Source organism: Periplaneta americana, chromosome 2 (genome assembly GCF_040183065.1).
Source record: "Periplaneta americana isolate PAMFEO1 chromosome 2, P.americana_PAMFEO1_priV1, whole genome shotgun sequence".
Classification (NCBI taxonomy): Eukaryota; Metazoa; Arthropoda; class Insecta; order Blattodea; family Blattidae; genus Periplaneta; species Periplaneta americana.
In genome coordinates this window covers 7,366,833-7,384,496 of record NC_091118.1, presented here as the reverse complement: position 1 = coordinate 7,384,496, position 17,664 = coordinate 7,366,833, and the positions used below count along the sequence as shown (strand labels likewise).

General features: G+C 35.7%; 1 protein-coding gene across 6 annotated transcripts in view; it reads right to left on the bottom strand.

Annotated features, from left to right (window-relative positions):
- Positions 1-131: 131 nt before the first annotated feature.
- Brd8 (Bromodomain containing 8) overlaps positions 132-17,664 on the bottom strand; it is a 67,731-nt gene continuing 50,198 nt past the window's right edge. For 2 of the 6 annotated variants that reach the window (XM_069844039.1, XM_069844084.1), the window contains 5 exons: positions 14,981-15,121; positions 13,177-13,354; positions 11,646-11,852; positions 2,944-3,086; positions 132-443 (listed from right to left, as the gene is read on the bottom strand). In XM_069844039.1, the coding sequence (XP_069700140.1) occupies positions 2,985-3,086; positions 11,646-11,852; positions 13,177-13,354; positions 14,981-15,121 (628 nt within the window). In that variant the 3' untranslated portion in view covers positions 132-443; positions 2,944-2,984. The remainder of the gene's footprint in view (positions 444-2,943; positions 3,087-11,645; positions 11,853-13,176; positions 13,355-14,980; positions 15,122-17,664) is intronic. The other 4 variants (XM_069844047.1, XM_069844054.1, XM_069844066.1 and 1 more) reach the window with 4 other exon arrangements.

The window sequence follows — 17,664 nt, the reverse complement described above, 5'->3', positions numbered from 1 at the left end:
TATAGCCACGTGACATTTCCAAGGTCTACTACATTAAACAATTTTTAAGCACTGAAACAAAAGAATAACTTTTGAAACAGTAACGGAAGGCTTTGGGTCCAGGCTCGTTGTAAATCTCTTACTGCAAAATGTTAATATTAGTATATACTTTAATACTGTGTTGATAGTACATAAATAATATACAGGAAGTGCTATAAGTATATCGTATAATAAAAAAAACTCTATGACAATGAAAACTTACATGTGATAATAACTATAACAACAAGTCACAAATTTATCTTCGCTCCAATGAAAGTAGACTATTCATAATATTCAGTTGGCTACACTGCAGTCCAGTCCACTAGAGAACCACAAACATTGACCACCACACAATCTACCAGTTCCCTACTTGCTGTTGAAATTGAAGCTCTGTACATCTACACGTCTCACTCATCTGTTGCCACCTAGAAAAGAGATAACACTTCAAAAACAAGTTCGGGTATTTTCAGCTATTTTAAAATCGAAATAAAAACCCACTTACTTTATTTTATTACCAACAACTGTCTATTAAATTTCAAAGGCACGCACATTTATTTTCACTGATTCCAAATCTGCCTCCCAATCAATATTATGGTACAAACCTACTGTATACATAGCTAGAATATTCACACATTACTAAAAAACCTAATAACCAAAGAAGTTATACTCCAGGGTTTCCTGCCTCAAGATATAGCACTTGAACGCACCTGACATCTGCAGGCTAGATTCACTGTTCACTTAATCTTTGTGCTCTTGACGAGTCATAAGCGGCCAATTAAAGACAATTTTGTCCCACGCATGTGTGTAATTCTTGTAAACTCCTTGCAAAGAGCATAGCTTGTACGTGAACGCACAAGTTTACATAAGAAGTTCATGCAAGATGCAGGAAGTTTAAAATACTTGATCCTGATATTATACATCCCCACTACGTCAATACGGTATTAAATAATATAACTACTTGTGCTTTAATGGAAACAAGCTGTTCACGTGCTCTTGTGCTCTTTTATTGACGCACCGCCACTGCATATGTTAATTTCCATGATTTATTCTCATCTCTAGTTCAGGCAACTATATTTGTTTAAACATACACCCTCTTGTACCCTGGAACACAAAATATCTTGTACCATGGGGCATGTTCCAAGGTACATGATGCTATCGGTTTTTGTTTTTCTTTTTTTTTTAAGATCATGCCACGAAGTAAGTCTGGAGTTAAGAGGCCCCAATTGATCTGGATGCCTTGAAGAAAGTTGTTGAAGCAGCTATGGGTCCTCTAGGAAATGAAATCTCAATCAGAGAAGCCTGCAAATGATGGGAAATACATTGCTTGAATGATGTGAGTTTTTAGAGCTATATTTCCACCTGTATTCCCTGTGATCCAATGTTCCAAGGTATGTACAACAAACAGAAAAAAAACCTGTAGGAAGTTGTAAAGAATCTTTAATGGTGTTACAGCTCGACCAAGTTAAGTCTGCGAGCCGAGAGGGGAAGTTGGAGGCAGTTCTGTAGTGAAAGGAGGCGGTAACGAGAGCAGAGCAGTACAGTCTCATATGACAGCAAAGTTTTCCTACTGCGCTTCAGATCATAGAGCGGTAACAATTTAAGACGCTTTGAAATAGACTGTACTTCTACTTCTGCTTGGCAGTGAGGTTTGGCGTTCTGATTGGCAAGCGTGGGCGTAGGAGAGAAAGTTGCATGAGGGGGGAGGCAGCGTAACTGTTGCCTTTATCTGAAGACAAGGACAACAAATGCGTGCGCTCCGTAGTGTAATTTAAACGATGTGCACACGTTGAAATCTGAGCGTCAAGTGACCTATGTGGCAACTGTGTTTTGCCCCTACATTCCATCCCGATATCCCCACTCGCAGACTTGACTTGGACAAGCTGTATGTGCTGTCTCTTCTCACTTTATGGATCTCTTGGATATGGAACAACAAGTTTTGATGGAGAAATCACTGCAATAAGTGAAAGTCTCAGGAATCTTCTATGCCACATCAATAAATTTAAAAATGCAGTTATATTGTCAGACTCCAAAGCAGCTATTCTATCAATAGTCTCTACACACACACCTTCATCTCAAACAGCAGAAATAACTAAAATGCTCTCTCAATTAATATCAGTCAATAAAAGAATTGTATTCCAATGGATACCATCCCATTGTGGAATCCTGGGAAACGAGAATGCGGATGCTTTAGCAAAGAAGGGCAGCACTGCTACTTACAGACCTGTTACTAAATCTACGTATTACTCTGTGAAGAGATTTATTAAATCTACATACTTAGACTTCAACAAACAAAATTTGATAACACAATCTCAAGGGAAAAAATGGAACTCTCTGCATCAAAATCCACAGTTAATTCCCGATTTACCACGGAAATCGTCTGTAGCTGCATTCAGATTGGCAACAGGCCATGATTGTTTGGCTAAACACCTGCATAGAATTGGAATATATCAGTCCCCTAACTGTCCATTGTGCAACTCAAACCAAGAAATGGATTCGGAACACCTCAAAATCTGTGCTTCAGTGGCTGGCCATGATAATATCTTTGAAAAATATTGGAGTGCAAGAGGTCAAATGACTTTATTGTCAAACGCCTGGCATTAGAAAACAACAACATAATTATTTCAAGCATTTTTTGATTAAAAAAATTTAATTTCTCAAAATTAAAAAAAATAAATAAATAAATAAAATGTGAAAAGTGATTCATGATACAACAGTCTCCCCTTCATTTTATTCAAGAGCCCCCTTCTAAGAGCTATAAGCCAAAACTGTAGATCTTTTTGCCACTGTAGGATTGCTCTTGGTTCACAATGGGAAGTGATCTACACAGCACCACATAATGCTTAATGGAGCAATGGGAAATGGGTTACAAAATAAAGCTGAGCAAGTCAAAAAGTATAAACTTTATTGTACTTGGAATGCACTCACTACATCCTCATGGAAGACACTCACTGCCACTCTCTGCCAGTCTACTTTTTCCAATAGTCAAGTAAGGTGTTCTGCACGTATTTCGGAGACGTAGCACTACGACCTTCTGTTTGCTTTAGTGATCTGCTTATCACCTGAAACAACTCAGAATCAGTCCGAGTGAGTGTCAGATATTACTGACCACATCTTCAAGACATCAGAATACTTCCAAGTTGCAAAGAAGTTCAGAGACAGTAGCCGTGCTTAAGAGTTCTCAATGTTGCAGGCATGTTAGTTTCAGAAGAAATGTGTGGAAATGCAGATAGCAGCACAAGCACATGCAATCCAGTTCCTTGTGTGAACAGTATGCTTCTAATATAAACAATGTCCAAATGATATGGTCACATAATCATCCACTGTAGCACTTTATTCATTTTACAGCACTGTAGTTTTTAGCTGGTCGAAATTTTGCTGTGCAATAACTGTTCTTTTCACATGGTGTATACTCAGAATTATTTCCAATCTTATCTAACATTCCATAGTTAGGATTTTTCACTCTTTATGCTTCAATTGCATTTATATTAATTAAAGAATTTTTGTGATCTCTGAACATTGTTCCAGAAGATGCCTTATTTCATAAGAATGAACATTTCTTAAATGCTACAAAGATTCGTAACCTTCTGAGGAAAAGAGAATTTGATATTTGGTGTCGTCATCCACAGAAAGGGAAAGGCGTAGTTTTATTTAAACAATATCCTGGTGCCAACAAACAGATTTGTAAACACGAAGGACTCTCCAACAGCGAATGGCGCGATGGCATTAAAATGGTTGGAAATGTTGCTGCGGTATGTGCTGTGCCGGGAAGATCTCAGGACAACCGTTGTAGGCATTGCCACAACGAGGTTGAAACTCTTGCACACGTCCTGGGATCCTGTCTGCACGGCGAAGCTCTGCGAAACGCTAGACACCACCAAGTACGATCAATTATAGCCACTGCCCTTAAAGATGCCAATTACAAGACCTTTGAAGAAGTACATGGTCTCTCCGTCACTGGCAGTACACGGCGCATAGATATAATAGCTTTCAAGGAATCTACAAGATCTGGATTCATAATTGATCCCACTGTGCGTTTCGAAACAATTGAGGAACAGCCAGCAGAAATGGATAAGGAAAAATAGAATATCTACAATCCTACCATTCCATATTACCTCCAAAAATACCAGCTAAAAGAGCTTGAAGTAATCGGACTTCTGGTTGGAGCAAGAGGTACCGTTACTCTCTTCATGAAAGATGTGTTTAAGAGGCTTGGAATACCTACATCTATTATTCCGATTGTAACCTTAGTTGCATTGAAAGGATCAATTGCTCTCCTGAAGCATCACCTATATTCGAAATGAAACCAAGTTCATTAGCATTATTTACTTTTTTGTAACACTTGCCTCTCTAAAACTAGGTATATTTCCACCAATCACAAAATGTATTTGCAGCTATGTACTTGTAGGAGTTTCATTGTCAAAACAAAATTAATGGTTCAATGAACTTGTAAACATTTCTATGGTTAAGTACTCTTTGTCCCTTGTGGCAACTCACGAATAGTGAGAAGATTTCTAAATTCTAATGTTCAACTACTTTTGTTTCTTTAATCTTATTATTACATCTTATAATCATTTTATATCCAGTTTATATATATCTTGTTCAGTTGCCATGGTGATCTATTGGCTTGAGTGCTGGACGTAATTATAATCTTGGTTGGTTGGTAGCGCTTGGCATATTGGAGTTCTTCCATTTGCCTTCTTGTTTTCCAGTATCATAATGACAGATCTGTAGCTGTTAAATTTTTACAGTTGTTGAGGTGTGTCATATCCATTATAGTATTATCTTCTTTACAAAATAAACAATTAAGAGTAGGAAAATATTTATTTTATATAGGACAGCCAAACAATCATGTTCCATATCTAATCGAAAAAGTGTAACAGCTTTCATTCGTGAACATTCTGGAATTAAATTTTTACTGTTTAATAAATTATTCCATTGCGTATTTACATTCTCATGTATTAATTGTTCATATATTTATTGTTGGGTGATTTTCTTGATTATAAGTTTTGAGGACTGGAATGATGAACATGAATTTGTAATTTCTTGGATCTTGTGCCCTTTTTTTGCTAAGGAATCTGCTATCTCATTATCAAGAATTCCACAGTGTAAAGAAATCCATTACAAAACTATTGTTTTGTGAAAAGACTGTATGTGTTCGATATTTTCGTGAATATCAGCAATTCTTGTTGTTGTTTAGGTGTTTGCATTAATGGCTAGTATAGCTGATTTAGAATCACTAAATATAACAGTTTTATTAAAGAGGTTAATGTGGTAGAAAAGATATTTTAATGCAAAAATGATTGCCTCAATTCTCCATCGAAGTGAGTTGAATTTTGACCGAAAGATATATAAGAACAAAATAACATATGGGTAAAGGTTGGTAATATTGTGATACTAATAATATTATGATAGTACTTTTTGAGAATTTATTACAATTTTACTGAGCGAAAGAAGGACCGGTTTTGTGCAGAAACTTGTCCACAAACATTCCCTTAATACGTTGATGCAAAAACCGATCTTCCCCTTGCTCAGTATAATTGTAAAAAAATTCTCAAAAAGAACTATCATAATATTATTACTATCACAATATTACCAACCTTTACCCTAAATGGACTTCTTAATATATTGAAATATAGTTTAGAGAATGAAATAATGTAAAAAAAAAAAGTAACAAAATGACACAGAGTTCAATAATTTATGATTTTCTAAAACGCAAGTACCGGGAATAAATTACAGTATAAAATTGTAAAAATACCTGTACACAACTTATTATAATTAACAATACATTCCCAGTTCTTTCATTTTATATATCTACAGTACTTTAACTTATTATTTGTGTAAAATGCCTTCTCCTATTAAGCGACCAACCCACTCAAAGATCAATAGTTTTAATTGGTTTATTTTACGGCACTTTATCAACTGCTATAGTTACCTAGCGTCTTACAAGCAAACATTTTCATAGTGGCAGATAAAAAAGTTAATTTTTTTTCTTCCACCATGTTAATAATGTCAAAACAAGTGCTTGTACAAATTTTTGCCACTTGAGCACAATTACGAGGGCTGTAAAAAAATAAGTTCCCCGGGGGTGTTACAGGAAGGAAACACAATTTCATGGGAATATTTATTGCAACAGATACAACAACTATTGACCTATTTTTCAACATATTCCCCACTGGAATTGAGACATTATTTTGTCATAACATGGGATCAACAGAGACAGCTGTTACACAATGGTTCTGATCCCAGGCAGCAGACTTCTATGACACAGGGATACGAAAGTTGATCTCACAGTATGACAAAATGTCTCATTCTAATGGGGAATATGTTGAAAAATAGCTCAACAATTGCTGTATCTGTTCCAGTAAATCTCTCTATGAAATCGTGTTTTCTGTAAACGGCCCAAGGGAAAGTTATTTTTTATTGTCCTCGCAATTGTGCTCGAGTGGCCAAAATTTGTATAAGACTTGTTTTGACATTACTAACATGGTGGAAGAAAAAAAAAGTAACTTCTTATCTGCCCCAATGACAATGTTTGCTTGTGAGTGTGGTAAAGATAATGCCAGCAAAACGAGTCCAGGGTTCAGAGCCGAAAGTTACCCAGCATTTAATGTATTGAGGGAAAACCCCGGAAAAAACCTCAACCAAGCAACTTGCCCCAACCTGGATCTGAACCTGGGCCGACTTTTTTCATGGTCAGACTGTTACTCCATAGTGGTGGACCTCAAAGACCAATAATTTTACATGGAAATTTAAAATTAAATTACGTTTTTTATTTAACGACACTCACAACTGCCGAGGTTATATCAGTGTCGCTGGTATGCTGAAATTTTGTTCTGCAGGAGTTGTTTTACATGCCAATAAGTCTATTGACATGAGCCTGTCACATAAGCACACTTAAATGCCATCGACCTAGACCGGGATCGAACCCGCAACCTCGGGCATAGGTCAGGACTATACCGACAATGCCACTCAAACCGATAATTTTTAATGGTCGTTTAATATAGATTTCACTGTGTGATAGTGGAAATAACTGTTGTAAGATCAGCAACATAAGTAATAGAAGCAACCAAACAGTACCTAGTAGCAGCAGTAGTAGAAACTATAAGCACACAATGTTAGTAAGAGTCAGTTTTTATTCCAGAAAGCCATCTGTCTCTGTTATTCATGTTAATCATATTACTAAGCACAACTAGATACACAAAGAAAGTCTCAAGTTTATGTCACCAGCATTGTTACCAACCCATGAGGTTGCTATGCAGTACAGGAAGTATAGAAATTTTACTGGGATCTTAGGAAAAACAAGTGTGAAAAGTACGAAATGTATGAAGGAAGTTTTACTAGAATAGCCACCAGAAAAATAAGGAAAATGCATGAGAATAACTTCCAGGGCCTCATGAAGGCAGAATGAGGCAGAACTTAAGACAAGGCAGCATGAAGAAGATCGCCTTCAATCTGACAAGGGAACCGTTCCGGGTCGTGCTGCTTGAATTTAATGAAAACGTATATTTAAGCTAATTTTCGTTCATTAAGAAACGTAAGAAATGCATTCGTTTCACTTTTTCTTTGTTTACAAAATATCAATCAATCAATCAATGTTCTTAATGTATCCAGCTGTTTGCTGACAACATAAAGTCCACTGTAGTCTATTCAGTTGTTGTTTTTCACGAGAAATGAGGGGTATTTTGATCGGTGTTCATTATAGATGCCTGTTGCTAGTAGCCAGAGGTGGGGTGTAGTCAGTATATACTGCAGGGCTGTGTCTTCTGGTTTACAAAATATAATAACTTGAAAATCGATGTTACTTGTGCCACTTCTTGCACGCACTCGAATCCTCATAGTTCAGTGACACTGTAACACAGCTCCCACATTAATGTTGTAGTCTATTTTTTTTCTCTTCACTCAATTAATACAGTAGCGCATCTTTCACTCATTCGTACACAGTCCAAATCCATAGGTATGCAGCTGGAAGTCTGGGAACACGACTATACATATGCTTTCAAGAACTGAAAGGAGAATTTGGACCGAAAGTTGTTGTTTTCTAATGCCAGGTGTTTGACAATACAGTCATTTGACCTCTTGCACTCCAATATTTTTCAAAGATATTATCATGACCAGCCACTGAAGCACAGATTTTGAGGTGTTCCGAATCCATTTCTTGGTTTGAGTTGCACAATGGGCAGTTAGGGGACTGATATATTCCAATTCTATGCAGGTGCTTGGCTAAACAATCATGGCCTGTTGCCAATCTAAATGCAGCTACAGACGATTTGCGTGGTAAATCGGGAATTAACTGTGGATTATGATGCAGAGAGTTTCATTTTTTCCCTTGAGATTGTGTTATCAAATTTTGTTTGTTGAAGTCTAAGTATGTAGATTTAATAAATCTCTTCACAGAGTAATACGTAGATTTAGTAACAGGTCTGTAAGTAGCAGTGCTGCCCTTCTTTGCTAAAGCATCCGCATTCTCATTTCCCAGGATTCCACAATGGGATGGTATCCATTGGAATACAATTCTTTTATTGAGTGATATTAATTGAGAGAGTATTTTAGTTATTTCTGCTGTTTGAGATGAAGGTGTGTGTTTAGAGACTATTGATAGAATAGCTGCTTTGGAGTCTGACAATATAACTTCATTCCTAAATTTATTGATGTGGCATAGAAGATTCCTGAGACATTCACTTATTGCAATGATTTCTCCATAAAAACTTGTTGTTCCATATCCAAGAGATCTATAAAATGAGAAGAGACAGCACGTAACACCTGCACCGGCATCTTGTTCTCTGGAGATCAAGGATCCGTCGGTGTATAAATGAAGCCAGTTTTGTGGAGGGTACCTAATATTAAATGTCTCTAAAGACAATTGTTTCAGCATTTCAGTGTTTACTTCTGATTTCAGTATTTCTTCTGTTAAATTTAGATTATATTCTATATTTAATAGAGTTAAAGGGTTTGGTTTAATTTGTAAGTTTTCTTTTAAATTCGGGATATTGATTTTCTGTTTTAATTCTTGAACAATGGATAAGAAAATATAATGACTTGAAAATCGATGCTACTTATGCTGCTTCTTGCGCGCACTCAAATCCCCACAGTTCTGTGACACTGTATCACAGCTCCCGCATTAATGCTGTAGTCTATTTTTTTTTTCTTCACTCAATTAATACAGTAGGGCATCTTTCACTCATTCGTATACAGTCCAAATCCACAGGTATGCAGCTGGAAGTCTAGGAACACAACTGTACATACTACGCTTTCAAGAACCGAAAGGAGAATTTGGACCTAAAGTAAAACAACGTGTAGACAAAGATAAGCCATTTAATACTGTAGTCCATGCAAGTAAGTCTGGTAAACTGACAAAAAATCACGTGAGAAGGTGGTTAAGAGATGTATTGTATTTCTCCCGGATGTTACGAAACACACACTACCACTTCTGGAGTGGTCAGATAGATGACACTATATTTACTGATGAAGAAGTAAACACTACTTAACATGATAAGACAATTAAAACACAAATTATCCCTCCAAAAACTACAAGATTTTTACAACCCTTGGTTGAGTATTTTTTTAGGCAATATAAAATTGTAATTCGAAGTCGAGAAAAGTATTCCAGACATAAAATTATCTGTGAAAACATTCCAGACACGTATGTATGATTTGAGGCTTTCTCGGCGTTGGTTCGCTAATATGTTTTCGTGGGATATCAGCCGAGTTAACATTTTGGAATGTGTTGTTTTCTAATGCCAGGCGTTTGACAATAAAGTCATTTGACATCTTGCACTCCAATATTTTTCAAAGATATTATCATGGCCAGCCACTGAAGTACAGATTTTGAGGTATTCCGAATCCATTTCTTGGTTTGAGTTGCACAATGGGCAGTTAGGGGACTGATATATTCCAATTCTATGCAGGTGTTTGGCCAAACAATCATGGCCTGTTGCCAATCTAAATGCAGCTACAGACGATTTTCGTGGTAAATCGGGAATTAACTGAATTTTGGAATGTTCCAAGCTTTCAACTGCTATCTCTGCAGCCATCTTCAGGGAAGTTGTGTCTCGACAGAAAGTCGTGGGTTATATAGATGTTAGGCTGTCTCAGGTGATACGGGATTGGTTGGCGGATCGGCCAATCTGGGGCCGGGAATTATCATTCCTCGTAAGCTCCGCCCCTCCTGGGATTCCTGTGTGAAGTTTGGCAGGCGACGAGTCCTGTTCCGCCGGTTGGAATCAGTTGCCGTCCTCGGTCCATGAGCTTCATGACCTTGATTGTAAGAGGGCCTAAGCTGGTCCAAGGCCGGTGTCCATGCCTGACTGAGCTGTAGTCCACCGTCCCTGTTAAAGTTGTTTTTCTCCAGCTTAATCTCTATGGCCTCCTTGATTGTACGATCCCAGTAGTGGCTTGATTTGTTAATGACCTTGGTGTGGTCAAATAGTATTTTATGCTCCTTGTCTATGCTGTGTTGCGTCACTGCAGATTTTTCCGGCTAATAGAGCCTCAGGTTCCAGACACATTTCACAATAAGGGCTTCTCAATGACATTATATTCTGTTGTGTATCACCAGTTTTATTCACTTGTTTTCAAAGACATGCTAATATACGCGTGGCAGAGGTGTGGGAGAAAGTTTGATAACACTTTTGCAACAATGTTACATGTTGGAAACAGTCTGTGTTTGTGTTACCAGCCTATATAAAATGTTTGTACTGTTCAATGGCTCTTTGTGCCAACCACTTCATTTAGAATTCACAATGTCATATTTAAAGTGAGTCACAAAGTTAATACATATTTTAAATTCAAACTGAATTTGTATTTCAGCAAGAGTACTGTATTTAATATGAGTTAAGAGAAAAAGAAATAGACTAGAGTATTAATGCTAGAGCTGTGATACGGTGTCAGGGAACTATAAGGATCCGAGTGCGTGCAAGAAGCAGTATAAGTAGCAATGATTTTCAAGTCAATATATTTCGTAAACGAGTGAAAAACAAAATGAATGACTATCATCACGTTTCTTAACAAACGAAAATTATGGTTATTATGGTTATTAGAGGAGAAAGATTCGCTCCGGCACCGGGGATCGAACCCGGGTCCTTGGTTCTACATACCAAGCGCACTAACCACTGACTGAGCTATGCCCAAGTTCAATTCACAGCATCGGATCGAATCCCCCTTCTCTAGTGTTTTTCCCTTTGTGGTCTTACTCCATGTTCAACATATATATTGACATATACTAAGTCAACTGTCATTATACAAGAAGCGCACTCAATTGAGTGACTTAGTGGCCGGGATTCCACACTAGGTATATGCACTGTTGGGCGAAGAATCTACTTAAGGCCATAAAAGGAAAAACACTGGAGGAGGGGATTCGTCTGGTGCTATGGACTAAACTTTGATGTAGCTCAGTGGTTAGAGCATTTGGTATGTAGAATCAAGAACCTGGGTTCGATCCCTGGCACCGGAGCGAATTTTTCTTCTCTAATAACCATTGTTACCATAACAGATAAATTCTGTAGGACTAAAAATTAATCTTTCTGTAGAACAAAAATTAGCTTAAATATGCATTTTCGTATCCCCGACTTGGGATGGTTCTCTTGTGATTGAATTCCTAAGAACCTTCACTTGTCTTTTGTGATACATACCTTTCTTTTCTTTGCAGAGCCACGATCTTGATCTCCTGCTCTCTTGCGTTTGTTGCTCTGTGTTGACGGTCCATCTGTTTCATCTTGGCTAGAAGAACCAGGTGTGCCTAAGAAGTCCCTCTGTTTATTAGCCTCCGTGGTACGGGTTTCTCGCCTCAGGGGGGCTTCTCCCACTACTTGCACGAGCATTTGTGTTGTCAGGAAATCCTGCAGACAAACAGCAAATATTAAAATGCCACATCAAGATCTTGTGACAAGACATGTACAAGGCTGTGTCTATGGTTCAGTACTATTGCATTGGTCTTTCATCCAGGCAGCTTGGGTTCGATCCTTGGCCTAAATGTGTGGAATATGTGTGGACAAAGCAGATGCAGAGGGATTTCTGTACTCCCATCTCTCCTATCATAACACCAACTCTCTCCAACTCCCTTCCATTTCATCATCATTATCTGCAACAGTTTGAAATGAGGCTGGGGTGAAGTCGTGGGGGGTCATACGTGCCTCAATGCTCCAGGTCCTGAGTTTATTAGAGACAACAGTCTGGACACATTTGGCCGATATGAACCAAAGTTCAATACATGGATCTAGCTCAGATCTGGCACTGGACAAACAACAGAATGTAAAACTCCAATCACCACCATCTACTTTCAACAGGAAGAAATAACAAGACTGGTACCCAGTGCCACATAGATGTTAAGGTATGGTCATACGTCACTACTTTTGCAGCGCTGCAGTACAAAAAAATGCGCAACTCTTGTACTATGACGTGTGAACAATGGTGCAACCCAAAAAGCAGTGGCTGCCAAACCTGCTGCCAGCTAGTTTTTCATGCTGCGCACGGCTTAAAAATGGCGACAGGATTCTCAGGGTTGCAGCTGCAGCATTTTTGATATTGGTTTTGTTGAAACTTTTGCACCGGTTGCAACCAGTGTTGCCATGCTTTTATTGTTTGGATATATTTTAATGTTAAATGTGATGAAAATAAATTATTCGTAGCAGTTTCTAAATGTACAACACAGCCAGAGTATATTTGCTGATGATATAATTCATTTTTTTAATTTTCTGTAGCTAGTTTCAAACAGGAGGTTCATTATTCATATTAAGTTCTGTATTCGCCCATATGTGCTACGTGCCCTATCCATCTCAAACGTTGGATTTAATGTTCCTAATTATGTCAGGTGAAGAATACAATGCGTGCAGTTCTGTGTTGTGTAACTTTCTCCATTCTCCTGTAACTTCATCCCTCTTAGCCCCAAATATTTTCCTAAGCACCTTATTCTCAAACACCTTTAGTCTCTGTTCCTCTCTCAACATGAGAGTCCAAGTTTCACAACCATACAGAATAAGTTAAGTGCATTCTACACATCGTGAACCATGAAAATCCTTGTTCACATACTGATATAAATGGTTTACAACATGAAATTTCATATTTTGCCTGTCTGTACTTAAAACACTGAAAATGTATGAAAGTGGACAAATGGTTTAGAAGAGACACAGAGACAGGTGTAGATAGGTAAGTAAGTTGCAGCACCTGCACATGCTGCATGCCCTCCTGCTGCATCTGGCGCGCCATCTTGTGCACGAAGTGACTGCTCTTGTTGTACATGATGGAGTTCAGAAACATCAGCATCACGTCGCGCTGGAACTCTGCAGTCGTGCGAGTCACTCCCAGCTCGATGTTCTTCTTGATTGTCAGCAAGTCAATGGGCCTACACAACACAATCAAGTCTTTTACACACAGCTTCTTCCTACAAGGGGAGTCTGTACACCGAATTTTGACAAAAAAATGACATTTTGGTTTTTATCGTTTTTCAGTACGTAGTTTAATAAGTGTAAAATGATAATATGATTTTATTTCTTCTAATTGTCAGCTTTTAGCCCTATCTTCAGTAAAAATATTGTAGTAATTCTTAATGCAAAATATGTTATCAATGAAACTTTTTTTTTTTGCCAACTGCTCAGTGGAATTTTTAATTTATTTAGCCGATTCTATACATAAAAAAGAAACTTGCCCAGACATGTTCAAACATTTTTAACAAGAGCCAGAACAGGTCTCATTGTCACTCAATTGTACCTACACCGATTTCACCTTTCTTAATCCTACTTGTCTGTGGTGTAATAATCATGATGAACACATTCTTCTATACTGTCCATCCGTAAACCACAAAAGAAGTAAATTAAAATCATCAGTACCAGTTGCAGAAGACACAGCCCTGCTGTATATATTGACTACACCCCACCTCTGGCTACTAGCAACAGGCATCTATAATGAACACCGATCAAAATACCCCTCATTTCTCATGAAAAACTACAACTGAATAGACTACAGTGGCCTTTATGTTGTCAGCAAACAGCTGGATACATTAAGAAGATTGATTGATTAATAGTTTGAAGAACTTTTAGATCATTTGGGATGCATTTAATTTTTTCTTTACCAATAGGTCTGTTAAATCATTTTCTGACCAAATAGGTCAGTAGTAATTACCTACTGAATAAGTGAATAACAGTGAAGTTTGAGTTTTATAGTTTGGAACAGACTCTAAAGTCCATCCCTCATTCCACTGAAGGCTTCACTTCACACAACGAAGTAATATAAAATGCTTGACAACAGCTTAGTTTAAGTGATGGCTTTGACTGCTACTGTTCTTTTGTCGGTACGAGGGTGTCTTTAGAATTTATGTTTGGAAGGGGGGAAACTTTCACTATGTCCTGGACAGGCCGTTGTGTCCTCAACATGGTTCGGAAGGGATGTCTACTGTAGTATATAGTATTTTTAACACAAAAATTTCAAGAATGCACGCTATGCCCACAATTTGTTTTGTCTTTCACACTCCCTCATCTGGAAGAACTGGTAACAAACGTGAAGTGCGGAAGGAGGAAGAGACGGAGAATGAAGGCACTGACATGGACCACCCCTGAGTGAATCCTCATTAAAATCTATAGATTTCCCTTAAAACCTTCATTTTGTTGCACGTTCTTTTCCTTTATGTTAGTCAAATTCCAGGAAGTTGCCTCCTCTCTCTGATAGTTGCAGGGCAGTCATTGAAAAATGGTGACTAATTTTTAAGAAGTTGTGGTGCGAGTACGGTGAATAATATTTAAATGTCATTTTCTTATAATTTCATGTCATTTTTCCATTAGTTTAAGGGCATTTTAATGATCATTTTAAGTAGATTTTTAGGTCATCAACATCTGCCCCCTAATGATAAGATACATGTAACTCTTTTTTTAATGTCCTTTTAAAGTGCAGAGACTATTTACAAATGATAAGATGTTGAATGCAACTGTAGTTCTTTATTTAAGATTATTCTCGAATTTAACTAAATGAAGGATACCTGTGTACAATACTGCTATAGCCCGGAGCCTGGTCGTCTGTGATTGGACGCAGGAATAATGAGGCATACTTGTGTGTTGCTAGCCGTCCGTACACGAGCATGATGGCTTTCTTCCAAGCTCTGTATTCACGATCTTCATCGCTGCAACAGCAAGTCACACATGAACACCTAACCACTGATGTCACACATTCAAGATAATTCATGAATAAGTGCAACCACAAATCATCTATATGCTCGTAAATATGAAAACAGTATTCTAAGTGGCTACCCATACAATGTGTGAGCAGCTGTTCTATGTCAATTTATGCAAACAATTACACAAACAGTATCTACTTACGGAGTACAATTTATAAAGCAAGATAGTATTTTACTTCATTTGATAACAAAGAATGTCCTCTGTGTGCAATTTACTGCAGAAAATATACATTGCGGCATTGGACAGCAGTGCAACTCAGAGAGTACCAGCACTAAACCAACTACAGTATTTCCAATATTTATCTATTAACTTGTTTGCTTATTTATTTATTTATCTATTTATTCAGTCATGTATTTATTTACCCACTGATTTACCCATTTATTCATTCATATATTTATCATTTAGTAATTTATTTATTTACTCAATTTCTTCATTTCATTATTTATTCATTCATTTATCCATTTATTCATTCATATATTTATCATTTAGTAATTTATTTATTTACTCAATTTCTTCATTTCATTATTTATTCATTCATTTATCCATTTATTCATTCATATATTTATCATTTAGTAATTTATTTACTCAATTTCTTCATTTCATTATTTATTCATTCATTTATCCATTTATTCATTCACATATTTATCATTTAGTAATTTATTTATTTACTCAATTTCTTCATTTCATTATTTATTCATCCATTTATCCATTTATTCATTCACATATTTATCATTTAGTAATTTATTTATTTACTCAATTTCTTCATTTCATTATTTATTCATCCATTTATCCATTTATTCATTCACATATTTATCATTTAGTAATTTATTTATTTCAATTTCTTCATTTCATTATTTATTCATCCATTTATCCATTTATTCATTCACATATTTATCATTCAGTAATTTATTTATTTACTCAATTTCTTCATTTCATTATTTATTCATCCATTTATCCATTTATTCATTCACATACTTATCATTTAGTAATTTATTTATTTACTCAATTTCTTCATTTCATTATTCATTTATCCATTTATTCATTCACATATTTATCATTTAGTAATTTATTTATTTACTCAATTTCTTCATTTCATTATTCATTTATCCATTTATTCATTCACATATTTATCATTTAGTAATTTATTTATTTACTCAATTTCTTCATTTCATTATTCATTTATCCATTTATCCATTTATTCATTCACATATTTATCATTTAGTAATTTATTTATTTACTCAATTTCTTCATTTCATTATTTATTCATCCATTTATCCATTTATTCATTCACATATTTATCATTTAGTAATTTATTTATTTACTCAATTTCTTCATTTCATTATTCATTTATCCATTTATTCATTCACATATTTATCATTTAGTAATTTATTTATTTACTCAATTTCTTCATTTCATTATTTATTCATCCATTTATCCATTTATTCATTCACATATTTATCATTTAGTAATTTATTTATTTACTCAATTTCTTCATTTCATTATTTATTCATCCATTTATCCATTTATTCATTCATATATTTATCATTTAGTAATTTATTTATTTACTCAATTTCTTCATTTCATTATTTATTCATCCATTCATCCATTTATTCATTTACTTATACATTCATTTATTTATGTATTCATTAATTTATCCATTTATTGATTCATTCATTTATTTTTTATTTCATATTTTATTTTTATTTATTTATTCATTCATTTTTCATTTCATTTATTCATTCATCCATTTATTTATTTAATCATGGTGACATACATTTATTTATTTAATCATTTGTTTATTTATTCATTTATGTATTAAATTATTCATTTATTTATTTAATTACTCATTCATTAATGTATTCATTTATTCACTTATGTATTTCTTTATTCATTCATACATTTATTTCTTTATTTTAATATTTATTTATTTAATATTTTTTTTACTTTGACCAGTCTCATGGTCTAGTGGTCAGAGCTACTGACTCCAGCTCATGAGGACCGGGGTTCGATTCCCGGTTACAACACAGGAATTTTTCTTTAAAGGGAAATCTTTCCGTGTTCATCCATGGTCTGGAAATTAGATTAAGCTTAGGTTTAAGACTTTAAGACCTCTCCTGACACTCCATATTCATAATCATCCTATCATAATATCATCGGGGCAGCATAACTCTGCCTTCCAGGTGCCCCAACCTCAAAAGTGGGTTACAAATAAGCCATTGCCAGGAGAGAGAACAGAAATATCAAATGACAACCTGGTGGCATTGGGGGGAAAAAATATATTATTTATTTATTCATTCATCCATTTATTTATTTTTTTGTTTATTTAATTATCTGTTCATTTATTTCTTTTTTTTTTCCATTTATTCATTCATTTATTTTGCTGCATGCAACTATAAAGCAGCAGCATGTTTGATATTGGTTTTGTTTAAGCTTTCACAGCAATTGCAAACAGTACTGCCACCCAAAAGTATAATTACTTCACATTATA